The sequence below is a fragment of the Zonotrichia albicollis genome, chromosome 1 (assembly GCF_047830755.1).
Source record: "Zonotrichia albicollis isolate bZonAlb1 chromosome 1, bZonAlb1.hap1, whole genome shotgun sequence".
Classification (NCBI taxonomy): domain Eukaryota; kingdom Metazoa; phylum Chordata; class Aves; order Passeriformes; family Passerellidae; genus Zonotrichia; species Zonotrichia albicollis.
The window spans coordinates 22,775,727-22,802,898 of NC_133819.1; the positions used below are offsets into that span (position 1 = coordinate 22,775,727).

At 40.1% G+C, this 27,172-nt stretch overlaps 1 protein-coding gene across 1 annotated transcript; it reads left to right on the forward strand.

Moving 5' to 3' along the window:
- Positions 1 to 1,877: 1,877 nt before the first annotated feature.
- On the forward strand, positions 1,878 to 26,073 carry LOC102071686 (pituitary tumor-transforming gene 1 protein-interacting protein). Its single transcript, XM_074535823.1, is given in 8 exon segments — positions 1,878 to 2,174; positions 2,176 to 2,318; positions 3,243 to 3,295; positions 5,609 to 5,717; positions 8,322 to 8,436; positions 11,914 to 11,979; positions 17,773 to 17,819; positions 24,504 to 26,073. Coding segments are annotated over 8 exon segments (693 nt in total). The 5' UTR covers positions 1,878 to 2,064; the 3' UTR covers positions 24,554 to 26,073.
- Positions 26,074 to 27,172: the final 1,099 nt, after the last annotated feature.

Consider the following 27,172-nt stretch of genomic DNA (forward strand, 5'->3'; position numbering starts at 1 on the left):
CTAAAATAGCAGTCAGCAACAAATGCCTCAGGAAGACTGTCAGAACAAAGCAATCATATAATGCATCTTCTCAGCAATTGCACACAACTTCAAGGAGTGTGGTTCAAGGACTTTCTGAACCAGAGGTATCTGGATACTTAATGACTGTTAACAAACATATTTATGGAAAAAAATCCAAATTTTGGTCCTAATCGAAACTCTTAATGTTCTTAATATCCAGAGTTTCGCAATTTAAGGCACTTTATTTTCTTCTAAGAACTTTTTTTCAGTCTTCTACGTGATAATTGTCTTCAATGCCCTCTAGTTCTTCTATTAAAAAAAAGCCCTTCTGTGTTCATTTTTTCTGTGCCTTTCATGACTTGATACACCTCTGGCATATGCCTCTCTAGCTAGAGTCTATTGAATTATTACTTGTAAACAGTTCCTTAAACAGTTCCTTATCTTTGGCTGTCTTTGTCTGTCACCTGTGTCTCTCTACTATCTCAAGAGCCTGTTCCAAGTGAGTTCAAGAAATAAGAAAAAAAGTTTTTCAGAGCATAAAGATTTATAGACTTGCACATGTGGTAAAACCTGATCTTCAGATGTCCCTGCTCATTGCAGAGTAGTGGTAATAGATGACCTTTAAAGGCTCCTTCCAACCCCAGCCATTCAAGGATTCTGCCAGCTGAAGCACACTGAAGTCATAATAATATTGTCCTATATTTAACCTCAGGTAAAAAAAAAAAAAAAACAAAACATCTTTGTCTTCAAAGACTTATCCCTCACTTTAGCTTTATTTTTCTAATATCCCTGAAGACCAAGAAGCAGGGACTCTAGTGCTGCTGGCAAAAATCTGAACATAACATAGACAAAATTAAATGTAAACAACTTTTTAATACACTGGTTGAAACTTAATTAAGGAAAGGGCACCTTATTCAGGTTTGATCTCTTCAGTTTTACACATTGGCCTAAGTCACCAGAGATAGTAGCAGTTATCCTAATTCCCTCTGATTTTTTCCTGGAGCTACTCATCTCTTACCATGTAGGACTTTAGGGAGATTAATCTCTGCAGTAAGGTGAATCAGGTGTCTAAAAACAGACAGGATGGCAAGGTCAAGCACTGTGAAAAACATTCCTCTTGTTTCTTGTTAAGACTGAAGGATATTTACAAAAGCCTCTCTAACAGCCCAGATCCACAAACCAATTGCAGTACTTTCTATAGCAACAATGGCCTTATTACACAAGAGTCATAAAAATGGTGCAAATAGAAGAGGAGTGTTTGAGAAGGGAGATCACAAGCAGCTGGAATCACTACTGACTGAACAATGCCATTCTTGGAAGGAATGTTTACTTCCTGCTTGAAGCAGAGTCTGAGCACTAACAAAACCTGCACTGGCACTTCAGCTGTTGATTGCCAAATATCAAACTTCCAATTCCTGAATAAGTCACAGAGAAGCCAATGAAGTTCAGCAGTAGGATTGTTTAACTAAAGCAAGTTTTCTGTCACAGCATGGCAAATCACTTCATTGGTCACTAAGGACTCGGTTTGGTGCCTAGCCACATCTAAGGCCACTGAGATGCCCAAAATGTCTAGTGTGTCCTCACCCTGCCATCTCAGAGGGTTTGGGGTCTTTCTTTTCTTCCTGTGTTGTATCTTGCAGACTCATCTGGGTGTTCTGTATATCCCTGGCACTTGAAAGAGTGCTAAATGCTTCCCAAGCCCTGAGAAGTGTGTCACCATGCAAGACCAACAACTCGTTAGTCTTTTAAAATGGGAAGGTCATGGCAAATTTTCTATTTGCCTCCATCTCTATATTCATTTCTCTGGCCAGCCCTTGTGGATGCCTTTGTTGTCTCAGTTGGCTCTGGCAACCTTAGTTCCTCACTAAGGAACGAAACCAGGAGCCACAAGGTAGGGCACAGGATCCTCTCCACCTCCTTGCCCTCTCACAACCCTTGCAAAAGGGCGTCACACCAAACGAAGAAGGGAGCGGAAAAGGCCCCGTGTATGTCAGATCCCGCCCTCCAGTGACTGCGGACAAGCAGCACCCACAGCCCAGCTGCTCACCCCGCCCCCCGAGAGCGATGAAGGCGCGGCCCGGCTGTGCCCCGCCCGCTTCCAGCAGGGCCGCGCCCCGCCCGGGCCCGCTCCGCCCCGGGGCTGGCGGCGGCTGCGCGGGGCCGGGTCCTGGAGCGAGCGGGTTCTGTCCCTGCCGTCCCGGCCATGGAGGCGGTGTGGCGATGGCCGCTGTGGCTGCAGGGCTTGGCGCTGCTGTGGGGCCGCGCCATGGCGGGGCTGGAGCAGATCAGCACCACGGTTCCGCCGGCGCCGGCGCAGGGTAAGGAGGGGCGGGCGGCGCGGCGTCGCTCCCTTCGCTTCCCGTCCGTGCGCGGCTGCGGCCGTGCGGCCTTCCCGGGCGGGCCTGGCCGGGCAGAGCGGCGCGGCGGCGGACACGGGCTTGGGCTCGCCCCGAGGCCTGCAGGGGCCCAACGGCGCCGTGAGGAGAGCTCGGGGCTTGCCGTGGTGCTGTCCCCGAGCGCCATGAGGAGAGCTCGGGGCTTGCCGTGGTGCTGTCCCCGAGCGCCGTGAGGAGAGCTCGGGGCTTGCCGTGGTGCTGTGTCCGGAGCGCTGTGAGGAGAGCTCGGGGCTTGCTGTGGTGCTGTGTCCGGAGCGGAGCGGTCCCGTGGCCGGGGGGAGCAGCCCGCTCCCGGCCGAAGGACGGGCTGATGGCGCTGGGGTTTGCCCGCCTGTGGGGCCGTGGGGGTGTCCCGACCTTGGCACAGACAGCAGTCCCAGAATCGCAGGATGGGGCAAATTGGAAGGGACCACAGTGGTCTCCTGGTCCAACCTCCCTTGCTCAAGCAGGGTGATGTAGAGCACACATTCGCCAGGGTTTGTTCAGCCCTGGGTGATGGTGAGGGATGTGGCTCAGGAGAAGCTGACGGAGGTGCTCATCCCTTCCCGTTCTGCTGGAGTCATTTATCTCTTTACCGCTTTTGGCAGGCAGCCGGTGAATTTCCTCCTCTGATTTAGTTGCCACCAACAGATTGACCACAAAGGTGTGTGTCCGGTTGCCTGACATCAAATGTGGGCATCTCAAGTGCACCTTTTTTTACTGAGATTTCATTACTTCAGTCAAAATTATTGCTTGTATCTTGGATTAAGAAAAAAAAAAAAGCTTAATTATTGTGATAAATGCTTGACCTTTTGGAATAAAAATAAGTATATAACCTCTGTATTTTGGTTTTGCTTGTTCTTCTAGCATGTTCAGCGTTTTCCCTGAAGTCCTGTGAAGAATGTCTAAAAAATGTTTCGGTAAGGTTTTTAACATCTTTTTTGATTGATAAGAATTTCCACTTTATATGAAATAAAGCTGTTAGGCTTTCTTAGGTCGTTTGTTTCTCATTTAAGTGATAGAATCAACTGATGTGTTGCTTCCCATCTGTCACAGGTGATGCTTTCACTTTGCCAGGGTTGCTTTGGTCACTCAGGGTGTTTCTGTGCTTTGTCTGGAGAGGCCACACCGACTCCAGGCTTCCAGTGTCAGTGTGTGCTCAGGGCTTTTATAGCTCACCTGAGCAAGTGGATCTTGCTGCTGCCTCAGACTCATCCTCATTTTGTGCATAGCACTTTGTTAAATGTCCATCGAATAAACTCAGTCTTAGGCAGTTAAAACGCCTTGCTTTTCTTGTGTTGTGCTAAAGATGCACAACATTTATTTGCTAATCAGTGCAAATAAGCTAGAAGTGCCTTTCTCTAAAGATGCTGCAAGAAGTGCCTGTAACTGAGGCAGAGTGTGCTGGTCCCTCCCCTGACTATGTGCTGAAGACTGCCAGGCTAAGCCACTGTTGGTAGCAAAGTGTATTTCCAATGAGATTGTGATAAGGCAGACATTTGAATGTTAGAATTTGTGTGTCTGTTCTTTGCTGAAAACTTCTTTAGCTCTACAAAAGTATTGTGATAAGCATGCAGAAGGCATTAGTCCCTGCAGAGCAGAAGTGAGAGATTATTTCAAATTCAATCTTCAGGTGTCACTGAAAAGAAACATTTCAGGAGTCTTAAAGTTGCTTATAAGTTTCCATTACTGGAAAACCTTTTCACCAGGGAAGACTGAGAAATATCTGAACTTACCTGCTTGTCTTATGCACATTTTGGCTTTAAGGGAAAAATATTAATTGAATTGTATTGATGTCTATTGTCAGATTCTTTTATCTTTGAGAATGAGTGAATTGAAATATTTTCTTGTACTTCAGCCCCTGCTCCAGCCAGTAGCTGTGTCAGGTATTGCCTTTTAGGTTAGACATGTTTTCAGTAGTTAGATGCAGGAGTCTCCATCAGAGGGATACAGCTGGCCTTTCTGGGCTCCCAGTTGTCACCAGCAGTGTGCAGTCATTTGGATTAGAGGAGACCTGATGAGCCACCTAATCCAGCTTCCTACTCAAAACAGGGTCAGCATTATGTCTAGAGTTTAACAGTGACTTTTCTTATGCCCCCTAGTAGTTATTATTTTTGAACTGTTAATTCTTATTAAATATTTGAACCAAAAAAGCATATTCTCATCTAGCATCCATAATTAAAAGGGCACAGTTTTTGCAAAATGAATTCTCTTTTCTTAGTTTTTTTTCTTGATGTGTCCTTATGGGTATGTTTAAATTGTACAGTCTGCCAACTACAAAATAGTAATATATTCTTCTTGTATCCACACTTTTCAAGGAAGCAGCATGTGCTACAAATGGTTTCCTTTGTATTTAACATTTTGTAATCCATTAAGAGCAAGATAACAGGCTTTGTGTAATTGAGGATGTATGACAGAGGTGTTCTTGATAGTACTGTTAGATAAAGCATAGTGAACTGAACTCTTTTTATAATGGATCCTAAAAAAACATGTCCTGTCAGAGATTCCTGTTGCTGGTATTCAAACCTATTTCACTGTTTGGGTTGTGTGGTAAATGACTTCTGAAGAAGTATTTATTTTAACAGGTGAAAACCAGAACCTAAGCTTGATGCTTAGAGATGGCTTCAGAAGCAGAAACGTTGTGCTGAATTTTATCTATAATACACATAAAAACTTGAAATTGTAAAAATATCCAGATACGTGAACATGTGCAATTAAGGTACACAGAGTACTTTGCAACTCAGACTGGATGAGGCTGTATCATTCATTACCTTGCAGAAAAAGTTCCTGTAGACTTATAAGGATTCTTTACTATTTTCTTTCTGTTGATAATGAAATGCAAGGCTGAAGTAAGATTATAGGTGTATTTTTATTCCTTAAAGATATGAGGTGTTTTAAAATTCTGAACAGTTGTCAGTCTGATTTTGTATTTGTTAATTCCAGTAATTTTAAACCCAAAGCCATTTTACCCTCAAGTATGCAGAGTACCTCAATATGTTTGCAAATAATTTCAGGCTAGTATTACTTGTAAGTACAAAATGTTCTTATTCACTGTTCAGTTTAGGTTTTACTGAGAAATTGCACAAGCACTTCTATAGGCTGTAGAAGACAAAGCTCTTCCATTTCTCCAGTATTACATTCACATGAGAAATCTGTCTTTGGAGTGGTGCACTCAATTGTTAATTGTTTTTGAAGATTAATAATTTGGGCTTTTTCTTGTTTCTTTTGCACAGTGCCTTTGGTGTTACACCAACAGCACATGTATTGATTACCCTGTGAGAAGCATTTTCCCACCGTCTTCATTGTGCTCTCTCTCAGATGCTCGATGGGGAGTTTGCTGGAGTAGGTACTAATTTTACTTTTTGCTGTAGAGAATTATTTATAAGTATGATTAAAGTAAGCTTGCTGGAGCTGTTTCCTGATAATTTATTTGGAGGTGCAGGGCGAGGAGGCAGCGATAATGCTTTGGAGCCATAGCCCCAATCAGTGTAGGTATGGTGATGGAATGGCTTTGAAACATTTTTACTTTCTTTAAAATTTCTGAAAGTGTTGGATGATTTGTCTAGATCCACAGTTCTATTATATTCCAATGGTAGCAGTGAACCAATACCACAGGAATAGAGTCACACAGAAATTCTTGAATGCTGGTTTTGCTTAAACAACTGAAATAACAATGGAATTGATGGGTACCAAAGGCAATGTAGGTGAGGTTTAAAAGGAACATGCATGGTGCCACTGTGGGTTGTAATCCTGCATGGTGTAATTGTTCTTCAGTTTCCATTTGCTGTGCATGTTTTACTACAAAATGCACAACTGAGCATGTGCTGCCATCAGGGTGAAATATTTGGAGGTGTTTTTGTAATAATGTGTGTACAGGTCTAGATTCAGACTAGACTGGAACAGAGAACACCTAAGGCAAGGGAAAGCTGCTTGTGTGAAGCAAGAGTACAGCTTCAGTCCAGCAGAGCAAAGACTTGCTGCTTTGTGTGTGTTTGTGCATGGACAGCAGGAGGCTAAAGGACAAAAACAAGTGGGGGTGAACTGTCAGTGACAATGCTGACTGGAGAAAGTTACCATGCTTAAGGCAGAGAGATTTTGCAGCAGTCTAAATTAGGGTAGCAGAAGTAGAAGATGGCTGTTAAAGTGGAGCATGCAAGTTTCTGAGCACCAGCACTTAATGACTGCTGCACAGTGACTAGATGAAAAAGTAGGGGTGAACTTCATCAATTCTGTGTTCTTAGAGAAGGGCTTTGTGCTTTTTTTTCTGAGAACAGGCATTTGTACTTAAACTTTTGTTGGAGTTTTTTAGAGTATGTTAAGAATGTAATTTCAGTGATAAAACTCACTTTTAAGAAAACTGGGCTTTTATTATGACATTTTAGCAGACTTTTTTCTGGAAGTGTGGAGGGCTCACTCCTGCCAGTATCTGAGTACTTCACACAGCTGCTTGCTTCCTCCCTCTCTCCCATGGCCCCAGTGGGATGGAGGAAGAAAAAGGAACAAGAGCAGAAAACCTCCTTGATAGAGATAAGGGCAGTTTAAAAAGGGAAGGAACAAACCACAATTTTTTTAACCACCCCTCACAGGCAGACATGCTCAGCCAGTCCTCAGACAATCAGTGCCCATTGGAATTGGCTTTCCCCTTGGGAGCCAGTTCTGCCCTCCACTTTCCTGTCCTTTACCTCAGATTTTTTCCCTGACCATGACATTATCTGGTGGCCAGTTTGGCTCAAGCATTCTGTCTACATCCCCTCCTGGCCTCTCTCACTCTCTTGCCTGTCCAGCCCTACTCACTGGGGGGAACAAAGGGAAGGGGACAGGGGACAGGTGGGAAGATATTTTGGTGCTCTTCAAGCCTGTTCAGCAGCAGCTGAAACATTGGTGTGTTACCAGCATGTTTGAGCCAGAAATCCAAACCCAGCATCAAATGAGCTGCTGAGAAGTGAGTTAACACTCTCAAACACACCAGGTAAAGAAACATGTTCTTTTCTACTGATACTACTGATACTACTGGTCTTGGCAGTTTACTGTTGCTGTGGAAATGGCTTCTGTTTTGTGCCATTTGTGTTTCTAGATTGACTGTAGCTTAAACACAGAATGAAAACTTCATAATGGAGCACATTCTCAGTAAAAAAAGTAGAAAAAAACCCCAAACCAAAACTACAAAAACACCCTCAAATATGCATTTCCTTAATAGGTTTTTTACAAATTACAAGCAGCAATATGCAGTGGGGTTATATGGTCTTATTGAGACTGCCCCCAACAAACACAGCAGGAAAATTAATTAACTTGCGAAGGTGGTGTTGATGGTTTTTTTTCTTAAAGCAAATAAAATTAAGAAATGAATGTTGTTCACCATTGCTGAAAATGAAGGTGAATAGTGCAGCTTTCAAAGTCAAAAACAAATTACTGGCTTCCAGTTACAATTTTATATGAATTACATGTGTTGACAGATTATTAATCAGAGTGAAGTGAAGAACAGTGTAATACAAAGTAGCTTAATTGTGTTGGGTGTTTTCCTGAATAGTAAGCAGATGAAATAGGTACTGTTGCCAGGAGTGTAGACTGAAAACTGATGGTCTTTTCCTTCACTTTAATAGGTCGAAAAAACCTTTTTTGCTTCAGTTAAGTAGTATACTTTTGAAAGAAAAAAATTGTTTAAAACAAATTTTTTGAAAAATTCTTGCTTTATGGGATGAAGTATGTTTGTTTTTAACCTGTAGAGAGGTAGCAGAATGAGAAATGTGGTTTTACTTTATGTCTGTTCAGTGTAGATTATGCATAATAGCAAAGTTTTAATGTGGTATACTGCATTTTATCTGGGGTAGCTCAACAGAATTGTGTTTTGCATATAGGGATGAAAAAGCATGTGGGAAGGAAGGGAAGAGTTATTAGAAAGATGTTACTGATGGAGTCTAACAAGCTGAATATATTAATGTTTTTCAGTAAACTTTGAGGCTTTACTGATCGCTATGGCTGTGGTAGCTGGGCTCATTCTGGTGTCCCTCTCAGTCTGCTGCTGTTACTGCTGTTACTGCAGAAGGCGTTCCAGGAGGAGGAGGTAAATGTAAACGTGCATTTGTTTTCTTTACCAACACTGGTCCTGCCTTTCCCTGTCTACCTACAAGTTTTACTCTCCAGTACACTAGGAATATTTTCATTTGGAAGCAGTTTTGATCACTTTGCTTTATTTGTTTGAGAAAGACAGCAAGATAAGAGATATTCAGTGACAAGTAGTATGACACTGGAAATGATGACACTGAGGTGATTTTTCTAGTGGTAACAGCACTGATGTGTCTGACTTCAGGTAAGCTGTTGCTTTACACTTCTACATTTTACACTTTCTTCTTAACATTGGACATAAAATGTCTCAGTGGCCAGGTAAATCCTTGCTTCTTCTGATAATGGTGAAAATAATTTCTTTCAAGGCAAGCTCATGGTACAGCAAAAAAGGACCAGGTGAGTAGAAAGTAACTGAGCAACAATGTCCTATATGACACTTGGTATCCATCTTTCAGAGTTGCTCTAGGAACTGTCAGCAGTCCCTATATAAGGGATTAGCTGTCTTTGTCAATTCAAAAAGATATTCTATATGTAAGATGATATTTCTTTGCTCTAAGATACTAAGAATAATTTACTTATTTTCAAGGAAAGTAGTGCTGCAAAAATTAAATGTCCTTGAGATCTTGGAGAACTTGTAAAATTTTTTTTTAGACTGGCTTCTCTGAGTAGCTAATATTCTTAAAAGGAGGGAAGCAGTTGATGAGTAGCTAAAATAGTACTGCAGTGTGAAGTGGGACAGCACAACATGCTTGCCTTTATCAGTTAAAGTTTTAAAGCTTTCTGGACAGTGTAGTTTCAGCTACCTCTGCTCTTTTTGTCGTTCAGTACTTGTATGAATGAAATGGGGACCTTATTTCTTGGTTTGAAGTTATTCCTATAAATTTTTACAATACCTTTGACTTGTTCCTCTTTGAGATTTAGTTTTGGTTTTTTTAAAAGAACTTATGTAACTGTACATTGTTTAGTGCTGACCTTAAAGCCAGAGAAATATGGTACATCTGTGGCTTTAAAGAAATGTGAAAATAATTGTAAATAACATCTCATTCCTTCCTTTCTTCCCTGGGAAAGAAGCATGTACCTGTTTGTAGGTAGGCTGGTATACCAAATCTGCCCTAGTGCAAAAATGAATACTCTTTAGCCCTGTGCTGATAAGCGCTGGAGATGTAAAGAACAGGTTTAGATCTTACATAAGGTCTGCCAGCATCCTCTGCAGAACAACTGAGTAGGCCCCTGTAGCTGACATGTCAGCAAATAAAGCTTGAATCCTGTGAAAAGAGACATTTGTGCTGGACTTCAGTTTTAGTAGCTAAGTTGTCCATCAGTACTGTAACATCTAATTCTAAAAATAGAGGGTTAGTTGAGAGTCATCTTATGGCAAGACTCCAATGGTGTCAAGCTTAATCTATTGACCCTTAGAGGATTTAAAGGTCTTGTCAATCTGGGGTCCAGCTTATTTCAGGAGGAGTCAGAATGTGTTATTACACTGAAGCCTGGTACATTATTTGCTTTAAGCCCAGTGGTTCTCAGCAGGAATTCTTTTGCTCTCTCCTTCCTTATTTTTGGGGACTCATTTTCCACAAAAGAAACTTTTTTTGTGTGAATAGGACGAAGGAGGGATTGTGGAAATGTAGTACTGGATCTGTTTAGCTGATTCTTTTTGAGATCTGAGCTCTAAGGTGTAACCTTGTTTTGCAGAAGTATCAGTGTTTCTTTAGGGAATTCTTAAGCTGGGGTGTTTTAAGTGTTTGAGAAGCCTGAACTTAGGTTTTCCTTGAACACAGAGAATACTTCAGTGCATCAGCCCTCACATCAGTAATGCAGTGGGCTCATCCGTGTCCATCCTACCACAGGAATTCTAGGAATATTGGTGCATAGTTTTTGTTTTTTATCCTGTGATTTTGGACTTCTTAGAGTCAGATTCCTTGTACTGGACAGTTCTATGAACAGCTATTATTTGTGAAACTCTACTAAATAGACTCTCATGAACTTGTGTTGTCAACCATGTTTTTATTTGTATAATCTCAAACTTTCTGAATTTGGAGGAACAATTCATTTCAAGTATCCAGAAATCAGAATACTGTTTAATTACAGGGAAGAAATGTATTTTCTGAATCATATATCAACATTTGATTTATTTGATGCTTTCATATTTTGCAACACCAATTGTGAAGATTATTGCATAGTTATAAGACTATATAACTATGTCTCCAGTAAAGCAGTTTTACAGAAGGGTGCCCAAGAATGGGAGCTTTTAGCCATGATGGACATGCTGATGTGGAGACTTGATTCGTTTTCCAAAAGAATCTAACATTGTTTTCAAACAAAAGTGACCTGTTGCGTGTGTTCCCCGGTCCCCCAAGATTTTTTTAATTCTTTAGGTGGAAAAAGCTGGAACTAAGAAATTTGTTTCTGAAACATTGCGTGGATTCTTAAGTACTGGCTTGTATTGAAATAAATAAAATGTTGAGAGAGATATATGGACTGTTTTGAGCACATGAAGGAATTGAGTTCATATTTCCAGAGCTGAATGTGTCAGAATTTTGTGTATTAAAGTGTTTGACGTGCTGTAATTTACCACTGGATGTCACTCTTGCTTAACTTGGGTCTTGGTGGCTGCAGATGAGTGGTAATGCTGCTCAGGTGTATTAATATTGTAAATATTCAGCTCAGACATCTTCAGAACTTTATTCCCTTCTGGAAGGTGATTAGCACCTGGCAGTTGTCCGTTTACTAATTACTAATTAGCAAGCATGGCAGTTGTCCATTTGCTAATCCTGAAGAATCATCATAAATTCTGTCAGGGAGGAACTAACAGAGAAATTGTTTGACATTTGCTTTAGAGTCCTATAAGTCTTACAGGGTCTGTCTAATGGTTAAGTGAAACTGAGCTTTCTGCAAGGCAGGACACAAAGCTGAAGTGCAGCAGAGAATTCAGTAGAGCAATCTGCACAAGCACAGCTCAGATGTACTGTGTAGGTTCATTTCCCAGAATCACACAGCTGATGCTCAGGTAAATCCTTGCTCATTCCAGAACAGACTCATTTCCTGGGGGCAGCTTGAGATTGGATGGTAATGGTTGTTGGAAAGATAAATTGTTCTGGCATCAAAGGCTTATGAACCATCGATCACCTTCCAAAGGACAACAATGGACTTAACTGTGCACATGCAGAACAGTGACTCTTAAATGGGGTGTGACACATGGGGAAAAGGGCAGTTAGGAATCCTGCTTCTGGAACAGTCCACATCCTCTTCCTAAGAAGCTGTAAATAGTTCTGTGGAGGTTGAAGGACATATTACTGCAATGAGTAGAGCATTTGGATATTATAAAATGGGAAAGGATAATTACACAAACTTGTAAATGAAACTTACTCAGCTGTGAAATTTTACATGGCTATGAAGTAGTAAATAGTGATAGCTTAGCAATAAAGTTGCTTTTTCCTCCCCTTATGCTTTCCTTCTCTTATTTTTCTAACAGACTAGAGGAAGAAGAGGAGCAGATAGCTAGGAAGAGAGAGGAGAGAAGGTTAGAGTCTCTTCAGAGGTAAGTTTTGACAGCTTGATATATAGCTCTACACTTCCTGATGATGTAGGAGTATTCTGCCTTTCTAAGAAATACATGGAGCACTAAACAAAGAGGCATTGTGATGTTAGGTGTGACAGTGTCAGGTTTTTACAAAACAGCTTTATTATGAGATTAGGTGTACCTGATTAGGAGCTGTATTACTGTAAATGAACAGAGCAAACAAGTTGATGCTCAGTGTGGCAGGTACTATGAGTGCTCTGTGCATCATTGCAAGGTGGTGACAAACACTATCCAAGAGGAGAACAGATGCAAATTTGTTTTCATAAACATCTGAATTTGTGAGCTGAAAGTCAGACTTGAATGTACATGAAAGGGTAAGAAATAGGTGTCCAATTCAGGAAGTATGCTCACTCACAGTTTCTCAGATAAGTTATGTTGAATATTTGCAATGGATCAGAAAAAAAGGGGAATTCTCTACTTGTTAATCCAGTTATAACTAGTCACAGCACAGCAGGCCAAGTGCTAGTATGAATGTGATGTTTCTCCTATAATGCTTTTGTTTCTTTCTAAAGAGGAGGGATCCAGTGAGGAATATCAACAGTTTTTTCTATGCCAAAACCATGTGCCTTGTGGTGAAATGTACATCTTTAATTATGCAGCTTTGTTCAGTTAAGACAGCACTTACCTTGTTGTAAAGCAAAGACTTCTGACTATGTGCATAAAGGGATGATTGTGTTCTGTAACCTTTCCACTGTGATTTGTGTATCAGCTTGGTACAGTTAATCTGTAGGAAGTCTGATGCATCTGGAGTGTGAGGTGTGCTGTGCACACACCAAGCAAATAGTGCAACCTAGAGCTAATATCAGCTCCGTTCTTGAATTTAGCCTAGGAACAAACATCACTGGGATTAGGCTGCTCTGCCACAATGATTCCTGCAGCCTTATTTAGAGCAGCATTCCTCTTTCCCAGCTTGTCTCAGGAGTGTGTCTGTGAAACAGAAACTGCTTTAATTGCAGGAGCTTAGCAGCAGCCCTGGGGTGTTTCCATGTTCTGAACATGCACACCAATTGTGTGTGTGGCTGCGGGTCATGGGAAAACACGAGGAGTAAGCCACTTCCAGCACCTAGAGCACCTCACCCTACCCACTGCCTGCTTCCTCTAAGACCTTTGGAGAATGAATTGCTACTGGCAGGCTGTAGAACAAATTAATATTCTCAACAACCTGTTTTTGACAAGCAATCTGCAGAGGAAAACACTGCCTTGTACTGTGTAGTCCTTCCTTTCTACTGTGAAGTTTTCACATAGTTTATGAAAATAGCTGAATAGAAGTTCAGATAAATATCAGATAAATGTTCAGATAAATATGGGAGGAAAATAGGCACAGCATTGACCTTGGGTCTATCTGGCTTTGTTTTTTTCTTGTCATCTTACATGTTGTTTGTTTTTTCTGTGGGATACAGCTGCTTCAAATACAGCTCATATCAGCTGAAGTATGGTTCATATCAGTTGGCAGTGGAAGGTGAAGAGGACTAGCCTGAGCTTCATTTCATGATTGCATTAGTGAATGGTAAAAACAAAGCAAGGAGGCCCCAGTTCCATAGTGTTCCATGGAAATATTTTTTGTGGAAGGTTTAAGATGATTGCAGCACCTAGTATTTTCTGTCTTTCAGGTACACTGTAGAAGTCTGCTTTTTAAGTTTAATACTTGTTTGCATTGAGATTCAGTTAATTATGGATACTTTAGTGTCTCTTTGGAAGATGCATATTAAAGTGAAAAGTAAGGGTTGTTATGTTGGCTGTCTGCTTATTTACCCAAGGCTGAAAGCAGCTGTCAGTTCAGTGAGAGGGTTGAAAATCACTGGTGATGGTTTGAGTTTGCACTTATGGTGAGGGGCATGAAGGATGTCTGAAGTTCAATTTTTGACTTAAAACAGGTATCTTATTGCATAGCTTTAGTCCTTTATTTGACTTCATCATCTCTAACATGGAAAATCTTTTTTAAGTGTAGCATTGAGTAGTGAGTCTTTTTCTATACACTCAATTATTTACAGCTTCAAATACATGGTATTTGTATTTTAGGTTAGATTTATATAATTTATAAATAATTATTTATTTTTAGAAGTTTATAAACAAATGCTAAGCAATAAGATCTAGTGTCAAGTATAAATTGATAGAAGGAAGAACAAGGAGAGAAGCCAGGGAAAGAAAGGATGGCAGTTTATTTGTGAAGAACCAAGTATGGAAAATTCTTATGTGAATTGAAAGTATTGAGAAAAATACTTCCTCAGCTTATAGCAGTGGGGACAGCTTGCATGAGAAGCCAAGACTTCAGCATGTATAAATGGAGTAATAGCAGCAGTGTTAAGAAACAACCAATTCAGAAGACTGAAGTGACTTGGGCTGATCATCATGTGAGATGTGGGTGGTACAGTAACTCTGGGTGGCTGATGCAGGGACTGCCTGTTCAGAGCTGTGTCTGGTTCCTCTGGGTTGATGTGTACCTAAGCCTTATTTACTGAGCAAGGATTTACTCATGGTTGAAGTGATGCCTGTCAGTTTGAATGTTTCACTGATATTAATGGTTTTACCCTTCAAACTTAATTAGGTGTTTGGTGGTTTGTTTTGAATAGCCTAGGGAAGTATCCTAAAGCCTTTCTGAGGTTTAAAGCCTACAGAGCTTGATTTTGCACCATCCCCTTCTTAAGCAGGTGCTTTCTGAATTCAGAAGTGATTCACACTGGTTGCTGAGGTACTGAGGTTTCAGTAGCTTAAACTGCAGCAATGAGTCTTCAACTTCAGACAGGATATGCAAAACAAGGAAGAAATGCCATTAGTACCACCTGTAATAAACTTGGTTTGAGCTCACAAACTATACAGTAGAAGGATTTAGCTTTATGTTGGAGAAGGCTGCTTTAAGCAGAATTTCTCTATTCTCTTCCTGAGATCACTTGCCCCATGTAATATCTTCCTGTTATTTACCACAGAAAGCAGAAATCCTGTTATCAGGTTACCTTCAATGGATAAATCTGTCTCTTCTTTTTTCTGTTCTCTTCATGTCTCAATCCTGACTTTCTTCTTCTACGTGAATTTCATTACCCGACTCTCCAGCCTCTGTTAGTGCATTTTGGCCAGGTTGCTTGTTTACTGTGCTGCCTGGCCTTAATAATGCAGGGGGATGCAAGGGACATGGGTGTCTCTGGGAAACAGTAGTGGAAGCTTTTGAGTCTGTCTGTCTTGTTTGGTTTTTCTCATTGTGCTTTATGTGCATGCTTTCCCAGAAGTGCAATTGCTGGAAAAGGCCACTTCAACCCTCAGCTCTGTAGGAAGCAGGATAATTGCTTCTGAGGACACACAGGGGCTGATTAGCAGTAGGAATTGTTTGGAGGTGGAATATGCATAGGGCAGATGGGATCTTTGGTGAATTAAGCTGTCAGTGCTTAACAGCTTTCTGCTGAATACGTGCAAATTGGAATCCGGCAGAAGTCACAACTTGTCTAACTGGGTTGAATTTTGACAGGGGGTAGCAAAGGATGCATTTTTTTTTTTAATTTTTGTTAGAGGAACTTTTTTTTTCCCAAATTCCATGTCTTTTCCTGAAGATATATAGATCCTGGGTCATACTCATTAAGCAGTTGTGGGTTTTGTTTGTTTTTTTAAAAAAAGCAAAATAGATCCTTCCTTTGTAATATAGGAAAACTGTCTGATAAAAGATGGAATTTTTTCCATTTAAACATATTTCATTTTTCCCTCTTCACCTTTCAAAAGGGAAGGAGAAATTGACTCATCAGACAGTTGGTTTATGTGAATGTGGTGGTTTGACCAGGAAGAAGTGGGAATTCTGGGAAGCTGTGGTCAAACCAATGAAGGTTCTGAGTTTGAGACTGGCACCTGGTGTAGCCAGTGGGGTTTGGACACACCTCCGAGAATACACAGGGGTTAAAAAGCAGGGCTCTGGCCCTGGAAGGCTCTCTTGGGACGTCGAGGTGAAGAGGTCAGATCACCCTCCCCTGTCCAGCCGCTGGTGCTGGGCGGGGGAGGGGCAGCCACGTGGTAGGCCCTGGGCCTGGACAGAGATGGGAGGTGAGGAGGCCCTCGAGGATGGAAGGGTGGAAGATCCCAGGGAGTCAGCCCTCGGGCAGCCTTCCCCCCCCCCCCCCCCCCCAGGAGGGAGAGAGAGAGCCGGCGACACCGAATGTGATAGCAGCCGGCCCAGGAGGAGAAGGGGGGGGGAAGAGTGCCCGGCTGGAGCAGCAGCGTGTGTGGGAGTGCCGCAGCTCCGGGACAGAGACTGAAAGTTTTAACCCCTTTCTTTCATGACTGGGGCCTTGCAAAAATGCTAATCCTCCTCGAAGCTGAATAAGAAGGGAGATAAGAGATGAGATGAGACAAGGACCTGGCCCGAAGAACGTGGAGATGATTGAATGGGGAGAGATGATTTGGAGTGGCCTTTTGGCTGGACTTTTCTTGTGGCCATGGACTCAGTTTGTTCCTGTGACACAGAGACTGCATTTAGGGGGAAGCAGTGGCTCAGAACCAGGAGGGTTCATCGTGAGGACCCCTCGGCCCCAGGGGGTTGGAAAAATATGGGGGGGACAGATGTCCCAAAGCAGAGACTGTGCCTTTTTGGAGTGAGACAAGGCATCCTTGAAAGACAACCCTAAAAGCAGCTCTGATCCATGCGCGGTGGTGAGAGCACTGGGCATGGAAGGAAGATGTCACAAGCGGCAAAAGGACTTTTTTCCGGGCGGTGCCGAGTGACATGGAAGCACACGAGGTTTCAGTGTGTTTCCAGGGGAAGCCTATGGAACAAGAAGGACTCCTCTCCTCTTCATGAACTGAAGTTTGAGTATACTAAAGTGTGGTGCCAGGCTGGGCAGTTGGTGTTTTGGGAGAATGTATCGGATTGGGAAAGTCAGGTAGTGGGGAGGAGGAAAGTGGTTTTTGTAAGGTTTTCAATTTTTTTTTCTTTTCCTTATAGTTTTTCCCTATTTTCCTGTAGTTTAGGTAATAAAGTGTTCTTTATGTTTAAGCTGGAGCCTGTTTTGCTTATTCCTGGTCACCTCTCACAGCAGACACCAGGGTGAGGGCATTTTCATGGGGGCACTGGCTCTGTGCCAGGCTCAAACCATGACAGTGAATAATTTAAGTTTGGCAATATTAGATACAGCCTTAAAAACAATCTTATGGTCAGACAGCATAAAAGCCAATTTATATTTAGCACAATGTTTGAATTTATTCTCTGCATGGATGCCATGCAGGATTTTAGAAAGCAGTAGTTTTCACTTACACTTGCTGTACATCTTAAGCAACATAGCAATACATCCTTTGATCCTTTTAGAATTATTGTATTGAATTAGTATTTCAAAGTATGTTCTGTGCAAAACTAAGTTTTACAATTATGCTCCCGGCTTGAAAGCATTAAGGAGTGTTCCAGTGTAGTGTAGTGCCTTTTTTCTTATGTAGAGATGAACACCTCAGTGTGAATGTGTGCATGTATGTGGATGCTTTACTTCTATATAGAAAAGTGTTTCTTTTTATCGTCATACATCTTATGTTTGCACTAAATTCTGTTAATAAGAATTTATGGCAAGTCTTATAGACACAGAGTATGTAAATACTTACAGATGAAGTGTAAATAGAAAGATAATATATATATAATAAATATATAACTGCTAAGTGTGATTTTTTTTTAATTATGTGATTACTAATACTAATGTAGAAAATGCTGATGTCCTTTTTGGATGTAATTATAGTTTGCTTACAGCTCAAAAGATGTTCTGAATGTTCTTCTGATGCCTTTATTTCTTGTAGGAAACATGAAAGAAAAATGAAGCATGATGAAATACGTAAGAAGTATGGTATGTGTCATCTTGTTTTGATACTCTGCCTAAGTTGAGTCCTTTTTCCTAATGATGGATAAAATTCACAGCAGAAATAACCAAGCCCAGTTTTCTGCTGATGCCTGTCTTCTGACACCTGATTTTAGCATCCTGTTCTCTTCCTGCACTAACTGTCCAACTGGGCAAGAAGACATTGTGCTTGGGATGGGCACTTAAATATGTTGGTAAAAATAAGTGTTTTGTTCTGTCTGCTCCTAAGTAAAAAGACTAAGTTTGGGGACTTTTTTGTTTGTTATTGAATGTGATAAATCAGCCTACTTGAACTTTGCTGCTGGAGTCATGGCTGTTGAAGGAAGAGAGAGTGACTAGTAGATAGCAAACTTTTTAAATCAAGCTTGAAAAAGGAGTGGAGGATGCAGCCTAATGTAGGGATAAATTATTTTTTTCTTTGTTTTTAAGTGGTGCTGTGGTCCAGTTGTAGAAGAATATTGCATCACAAGACTGTAGGACCTGCTGTGTTGTGTAGGAGGCTCTTATTATGTAGGCTTGTCAGTGCTTGCACTTTTCATTTGATGTGTTCATAGGGTTAACAGTACTGTGTATTCACAGACAGATCTGCTAAAACTCTGCTGCATTTTTTATTATGCAAATTGCACTAATGTCAGAGAAGGTGTTTCTAGGGGTCTGAACAATCACTCAAAGCTGTTAATTTTCATCCTCTTGTTAAACTGATTGGCAGAGTCTAGGAATGCCTTCATGAATCTGCAGCCTGCCCTTTGCCTGATGCAGAAGTGATACAGACAAACTCTGTAGGGAATTCTCTGCCTGGAGAACATTTGTAAAAGAATGATCCTTTGCTGGAATGGAGGAAAACTACACTGTGAAGGTTGAGCTACTGAGGAAAGAATGTTGTAGAAACTGGAAGTAATTTTTGTTAAACATCAGTCAAGGAAGTTGTCTGTGGTATTTTACAGGATAATTAACCCTGTATCTCAACCACAGTTCAGTTTCAAGAGTTGAGTGGTTGACAACAATAGTCCAGATGTGAAAAAAGCAAACAAAATCCAAGCACAACATGAAACAATACAGGTTTTTTGTGATTGTTTCTCCTTAGAAGAGACCTGACAGTCAATCTCAGCAAGTTGGAATCATTGGGAAAGATCTGGTGAAGCACTTAGGGCAGTGGCTGTGTCCCCACAGTAACGCAGCACTCAGTGCAGATGGACCTTTGCATCTCTGGATGCAGCCCAGATGCAGTCCTGGCTGCAGAATTGCAGTTCCCATATCAGAGCCCTGCACTGGGGTTCAGGGATGTGAAAGCTGCAGTCAGTTATGTTCTGCTTGTGGAACCAGTTCACTTGTCTCTGCATGGCCCTACATTTTACTGAAGACAGTTGTCTGTTCAGTGCTCTACTTCCAGAGCCTTGTGGGGTGCTGTGCTGGATCTTGTTGGAGCACTTGAGTTCCCTGAAATTTAAAACTGTATAATGCAATGCTTTGAGAATGCAGACATCAAATTCAATAAATCAAGTATTGCTTGTAGCTGTACTGTCCACAGTCATAGGAGAGCTACTGTCCTTTTGCCTCCACTATCAATGAATAAATGACAAACAAGTTCATACATTCATTGTGTTAATGGAAAGTGTTCCTACTTGTAAGAAGTCAGACATACTCACTTCTTTCTGCACTTAGGTTTTGCAGTGCAGCTTACCTGCACAAGATTGCAATTGGACTATAAAACTTAAATTTTATTAGGAAATTTCCATATAAAGTTTATTGACAGGTTTGCTGTATTGCCAAAACAAATATTAATTTATATTATCAGATATATCAATTTAAGGCCTGGAATCTCATGGTTAATTTTTGTTTTAAAGAAAAAATTTAACTCTCACACCATGTAATTAGCACATCCTTAAAGGATGTATGTAATTGAGGAAAAATTAAATACAAAATATGTATAAATTTTTGAAATTAAAAAATGTAATTGCAGTTGAATATAAGGGTTGCATTCTGATAATAGACAAATGGTGGTCAGAATAATTCTGTGAGACTTGGGTCTTCTGTCACATTTTTTACTGTCTAGAAAATACAGATGTTAGCATATTAAACATAATCTAATAAAAATTGCTGCAAATAATTATGGAGGCACTAGATTATTTTGCACCCTTACAGACTGCAGAGAGGATTCTCAGTTAAGTAGGCATGGCTGAGTGGCAGAATGACAATGACTTGGTTAACCTGACTGTAGATAAAGATGATGATGCCCGAAATGTCAGTATTTGGTTGGCTTTAAGGGAATGTCTTTTCCCATTTCATCCCCCGCTTTCCATACCCCATTTAAATGGTAATTACACATTTATAATGCACTGCAGGTGTCACTCTAGCCACAATCCTTTGGGAGCATTGGAAGCAATAGAGAGCTTTAGCAGCCAGGAGTACGCACTTTCAATTGTTTCTTTGTTGCACAATTTGATAGTATTTTTCATTTGCTCACATATATGAATGCAATATGATTACACAAATTATATGTTGACTCTTAGGAAAAATTTAAAGTAGAATTCAGAGTACTTTGCAGCTTGTGTAGTACACAAAGGAACTACAATTTAATTCCTGCTGCATTTGCTTCCATTGTGTGTTCAGTATAGCATTAGTGAGAAGCTGCTTTATTATTTATTTATTTGAGGATTTTGCAAAGTATTAGTGGAAGGATTTTTTTCATTTAATTTTTGCAAAATGATTATCATTTCATTGCTTTAGTTCTGCAAAGGTTTTGATTAGCTATTTTAATGGTATGTAATCCTCTCTTGTTTATTTTATATAAGGCTTTGGTTTTTATATTCAGTAGTTTATGACAGTAAATGTTTCTTCTGTTCAAGGTAGATACTTTGCCTTCACCTTCTTTAGTGTTCTGAATGCAAGGCAGGAGAACCTTACATTGCCAAACACTGAAAGCTATTTAGTTTATTTGTTAAGAATACAGTTGTTAATAACGGGGTCTAGAAATAAAGAGGAAAAGTTTAATAAGGGGTGAAGACATGCAACAAACTAGGTTGGTTTTTTTTGTTTTCAGCTATGCACAGTCTCTTACAAGTATTTCAGTTGCTAATTCTCTTTTTGGGCAGTGTTGATACATGATGAGAGTCAGATCTCAATGACTGGGAACATGTATAGTTAGTATACAATATAAATTATTATGCTGGAAAGAGGTATTAATTTCTTTTGACCATTGTTTTGTCATTTCATATTTACTAACATGCTTCATTATTTCCTATAAACCAATGAAAAATACTTGACTACTATACCTTTCAAATTTTTGAGTGTTTCATAGATACTGCTAAGTAGGTCAAATAACCTCAAAATGAGGGTAAATAGAAGTAAGAATTCTTAAGTGACCTGTGTGCCAATATTCAAGTTCACCAGTGACATGCAATGAACTTGATTGCAAACAAGGCTCCTGAAGATGCAAACATCTGGTTTCTCTGAACCCCTGAGGGTAAATGACAACTTGGGTAGTGGCTCTCATGTCAGACAGGAAACAGTGGAGAGACAACTCCTGTCTGGTTCCAGGCAGCAGCAGAGCTTCAGCTGAACCAGACGTGCTGCCCCATAGCATGGGCTGCTAGCTCCTCAGAGTGGCACTGGCAGGGCACCTGGGCAGCTGACAGAAGCTTTTTGTCATGCTCCTTTTTTTGTATGTCTCCCCATATGGTTTTTGTCCGCTTACTGGAGCCTGATACTTCTTCAGTAAGAGTTGGTGCAAGTGATGAGCTGCTGTCTCACTCCTCTTACGTAAAGTAATCTTATGATGTACTTAAAATTATGGGGATAAAAGAAATTTAACTGCTGGATACAGGCTTGAGAGCAAGGCTGAAAGCAAAGTGTATCAGGTATTGTAACCCCTGGTTATCCTCATTTGGAAGGAGAGCCTGCCATTTCTCTTGGAGTCCCTTTTTCCTGGGAGATCAGTTTCTGAAGTCAGAGCCAAAAATATTCACACTAGATTGACCCATAGTTCTCAAAGCCTATTCAGTTTTTGTGATGAAAGGTGAGAGTACTTTTAGTGAGTCATATTAATTCCTGATTGGTGTTGATTAGATCTGTTAGTTCCTAAACATAATTCAGTAAAATTAAAGCAAGTAAAGTACTACTGGGAATGGCGTATGGAGTGAGAAGTAAAAATGACACATTGACTTGAAATATGAGGATTAGTTTTCAAAAATGGCTTTTAGCTGAGTGTTTTGGGACGGGGGAAGAGGAGAGTATATTCACTCCTCAGAATGTAGGAAAGGTTTATCAGGATTCTTACATGATCTTCTGGTTAATTTGAAATTGGCACTACTGGATGTGGAAAATCTTTTCCATTGGGTTTCAGCTGCTCAAGCTATAAAGAACAGTATCTAGTGGTTTACTGTGCTACTTTCAGACCTGTGAAGTGTTGAGTATGTGTCCTGAATGAAATAGCAAAAAATATAGAAAGCACTTGCCAGACTCTACAGAGAAAAGTCTGCAGGCTGTGTTCATTTTGTCAGGCAATATGGTACCAACTCTTGCCACTTTGTGGAAAGCTTCTTGAAGTTAAATGCATTTATTTGTAAATGGAGCTTCATGAGTGCAGGGAGTTTGTGCAATGGCAATTGTAGTAATAGTGGTAATTTCCAGCACTGATGCTGATTTTTGGTAAATGTGTAAATGTGTTTTGTGTTTCAAAGGGGTGAAATACAGGAGTACTGCAAATTTTTTTTTTTAATTGGACTACTCAGTTGTGTTTCAGGTAGCTAAATATATTAGGAGCCATATATCCTACCTGCCAAAGTATTAGCAAGTCTGGAGGAAGGGTGGGAGTGGTGATGATCTGGGATTAAATAAATGTTTCTTCTCTCTTTGGGCTGGGTGAAATTAATGCAGGAATATTACCTGAAGGCACTGAAGGTTGAATGGCAGGCCAAGTATAAGAGAGGATTTTTTATTGTGTATTACTTTACTTGACAGCTAGAATAGACATGGTGGATGTCACAACTGCTCGTTTAAATGCATGAAAGGTAATACTAAAATCTGAGAAGTGACCACATTCTAAAAGCTTAAAAATATATAAATTTCAAAATCTGAAAATATTGTAGTTTATTTTTGGCAATTATATCATCTAAGCACATTCTTTTTAAGCAAATACATAATATTTTTTTTTTCAAAGACAATTATAGAAATGGATAGTACCTCTGATACAAAGTAGTATACCAGGTAAATAGGCTATGTGTCATGATACCTGGCTGAAGCTTTAAAGATGTTACTGACCTACTCCTTAGACAAGTAAGGGTCATATATATGAGGGATAGATTGGATATTAACATTTTGCAAGTTGACTGCTTGTAATCTTGTTTATTTGAGTAATTATAGGACATTTCATATTTATTCTTTATTCCAAATATTTACTGTTCCCTATCAGGTAGTTAGTGGCAGTAAGTGATACAGTAATCAGCCCTGAGCAGTTGTGCTGCTTGACTGGCATCTTAAAATAACCTGGCAGTTCAAAGGAAGCTCACCAACTGCACAAGGTAGGCAATAGTGTAGTCTGCCTCCAGCAGCATTAGGTTTTGACTTCCAGATAAAACTGTCTATGTTCAATATCTGTGTGCAGGTATGTGTAGAAAGAGGTATGGTGTGAAAAGGACTGAGAGTTCTTACAAGGTTTGGCAGTGACTAGAAATATTTTTTTTCATTATTGTGAATCTGAACATTTGTGATTTGGAGTTGCTCGGCTGCACTGTTCTCTGTCTCCACACCTAGACAAATGAGCTGTGGAAGAGTCCTTGTTACACATCAGTATAAAAACCTTGGCAGAAAAGATAACAATAGTGTCCTGTCCTTTCACAACATAAGGTCAGCCTCTGCACTCTTACAGGACTCCTTTATTTTCAGTCTCCTGCCTACCCCAGGTTTAAAGTCTCTTGGAAATTATTTTCTGTGTGGAACAGTGACTGCTCAGCTGACCTATACAGAGGATGCTCTGCATATCCAGGCACTCAGCATAATTGGATGGCTTTGCAGTGCTTGCTGTGACAGTATTCTGGTATAAAGTCATTAAGAATCTTTGTGAGGGAAGCATACTGGAACTTGGATTAAGTGATGCTCTCGTTCTGGTCCCTGGTGGTTTTAGTGCACATAAGAAGTGATCTTCATTTTTTCTTAGAGATTATTGTCCTGTTGCAGATAAGCTGTAAGTGGCTGAATGTGACAGATGGTTGGGTATAATTGAAGTAGAACTAAGTCAAAGTAGCAACATCTTACATTTTAAAAGGATGATGATCTTATAGTCACTTGCATTTATAAACTGGCCACTCAGAATCTGTTCTTCTTGAGACATCTCTATACCTGGATTTTTTTTCAACTTGACTCTCACAAGTGCATTTTTTGGGGTATCATACCTCACAGATGAGAAATGGTTTTTCTGTAATAATTTTTCATAGAAAAATGTTCTCTCCCTGCTAAATCGTGAAATACTTATTCGTTGTTCTTATTGTCTGAGAAATAAGAGTGGTTAAGAACACTTCCAATTTATTATAATACTTGACTGTGGGTAATAGAGCAGCTATTACAAGAATTGCCTTTTGGATTTGTTACATGCAGTTACAAATAGCAGTGAAGTCAGTAACTCAGAGTTTTTCTGTAAAAAGAAAATGATAACTGTAGTCCTGTTTTGTTTTACAGGTCTTCTCCAGGATTCTGATAACCCTTACAGCAGATTTGAAAATGAATGAAGATGGGCACCTTCCACAAGAGCTGTACTCCAGAATCCAGGAAGACAGTTTGTTTTCATTAGCCCTTTGTGCTCTTTCACTTTTGTTTTTTCTCTCCAAAGTGTTTTTTCCTAGTTGTAAAACTAGAAGCAGCTAGACTTTCTGAAATAACATGTTTCTATCTCCTACATGTATGGAACTAATTTTCCATAAATGTTTTTTGTTGTTGAAATGTTCACTCAAGTTTATCTTTCCTCTTCCTAAAATCTATATTTTATTACTTGACTTAGATGGTTAATAGTCACAATAGTGTGATTTTGAGTTCAGTCTTAACTGCTACTTAAAGCAGTTGTTCTCATGTTCCTAAATGGAGATTATATATATATATATACATATATATATATATAACAAAAAGCAACATGGAAGTACAGCTCCACATAGCAGAAGTAGTTGATGAAAAATACATCATGCATATTCTTATGGGTGGAGATTCTTTTGCCTGGAAAAGCATCTTCCAAGAGTGTAAGAGTGTAATGTGTAAGGGCTGACAGAGAGGAGCATATTTGTCTTTGAATAATTAAATTCAGTTGTGGGAATGTTAATATGTACTTCGAGTACAGTTAGCAAAATTGGAGGAAGGTTGATCTTGAAACAAACATAGTTAGGTGTTCCTAAATTTAAGAAACATCAGCCTGTGTGAGCACTTTCTTCTGCAAACTAAATGTGTATTGAAAAAAAAAATAGTATAAAGTTGCCCAGATTCTGCAGTTTTCCAGGGCTGACCCTGGCCAGCAGCTGAAGCACTGCCCAGCTGCTTCCTCCCTCCCTTGGGGGGATGTAGGAGAGAATGGGAACAGCAAAGGGTTGAGATAAAGGCACAGTAAGAGAAGGAGAGGAGGGCAGAGGGAACAAATTCTGCCAAGGCAATTGCCACCTCCTAGAAGCAGACCTCTGCCCAGCCTCCCCTCCAGTTGTCGTGGTGAGCCTGGAATTGGGTCAGTTTGGGTCAGTTTTGGCCAGCTGTGCCAATTGTGTCCTCTCCCAGCTTCTTGCTCCCCCCTGGCCTAGTTGCTGGAGCAAACGGAGTGGGGGAAAATGAAACCTGGATGCTGTGCAAGCAATGCTCAGCAAAAGCCAAAGCACTGGTGTGTTACCAGCACTGTTGTTGCCACAAATCCAAAGCAAAGCAGCACATAAAGGCTGCTATGAAGAAAGTTACCTCAGTCCCTGCCAGAGCCAGTACAATAAGGCAGTATTTTTTTTAACCTTTTATTGTTCTTTTGATATTTCCATAATGTGATTTATTTCCTGTCTTACTTTTCATAGAGGTATTTCCTGGAGCACTTTTAGTAGCTTACCAGTATGATGTGACAAGCAAAGAGCTCTTCTGTCCCCCCAGTCTAATTGTGTGTTCCTGTTTATTCTGCACACTTTAAAGCACCTCCCTTGCTGTGTATTATCTATTAAACAAATGTACAGTATTGAAGATGTTTGTGTTATTTTTGTCCACATTCCTAAAATAAACTCTTTAATATCTTGAATATGATTCTGTTTACTTCTGTTGTTCCATACCATTTTAAATTAACTTGGTTTAAAAGATGTTTCTAAGTATGACTTTGGAGAAGGAAAAAAATGCATTTTTGCTGGTTGTCTGTGGCAGGAATTAGATCATGCCTGTGGGTGGGGTGGGGTAAATTGCCATTCCTTGCAGTGTCTAAGAACCTGCCTCTGCTTAAGTTTAGTAAATAACACTTATCACTGGTTCTGGTGCAGTGTTCTTTCACTGGCTTTACCTCTTCAAACTGTTTCTCTTTACAGTTTCTGAGAAATTTATATAAGAAAAGGTTTCCTACTTTCTGAATCTGTATTGTAATTACTATTAATGAAATACTGGTCTGTTTGTTTTTTCTTTGTTCTTTGACTCACGTTTAGTGCTTTATTAGTAGGCACTGTGTTTAATTTCATGTTTCTTTGTCTGTCAGCCATTGTCAAATCTGAAGTATTATTCAAATGCCTGTCTTAGAAGAATGATGGTCTGTGATAAGAGTGAGTTGATAGTGTGGAAATGAAACATGCTGATGGTTTTCCCTGGAGATAACTTTTGCAAAAATGATGAAGGTCTGTCTGCTGTCTCATGACCAAGTAGTGACATTCCTGACTTAATAGAAAAGCATTTTTCTTCAGCACCTGCTACAGTGTATGAAGGGCTGTTGTGTATTCTATCAAAAAGGGGAGGAGGGACAACCTTTCTTACAATTTCAAAGATGGTAAAGTACTCAGAGAACCAAAATAGTTGTGGCAGTTGTGGACATGAAAAGGTAATGACTGTGGTCAAATTTACCTTATGTTTAGCCTTTATAGAAAATGTTAAGCTGGACACCCAATATGGTATATTTTTGCTTACACAGTTAAGACTACCAATTTAATGAGACTGTTGTGGACACCAGCTTTAGAGCTTAATAGAAAATGCAAAAATCCTCACAAAATCCCTGGACTTTTCAGATTATTTAACCTTTCTTTTCTGTGTTCATTGGAGCAAATAATTGGATGGAAAATAGCCTTATTATATTAATTAGCTTCTCTGCTTTTCTGTATGTCACTATTTCTTTCTGTGCCTTACCACAAGAAGGGTTATTTTCC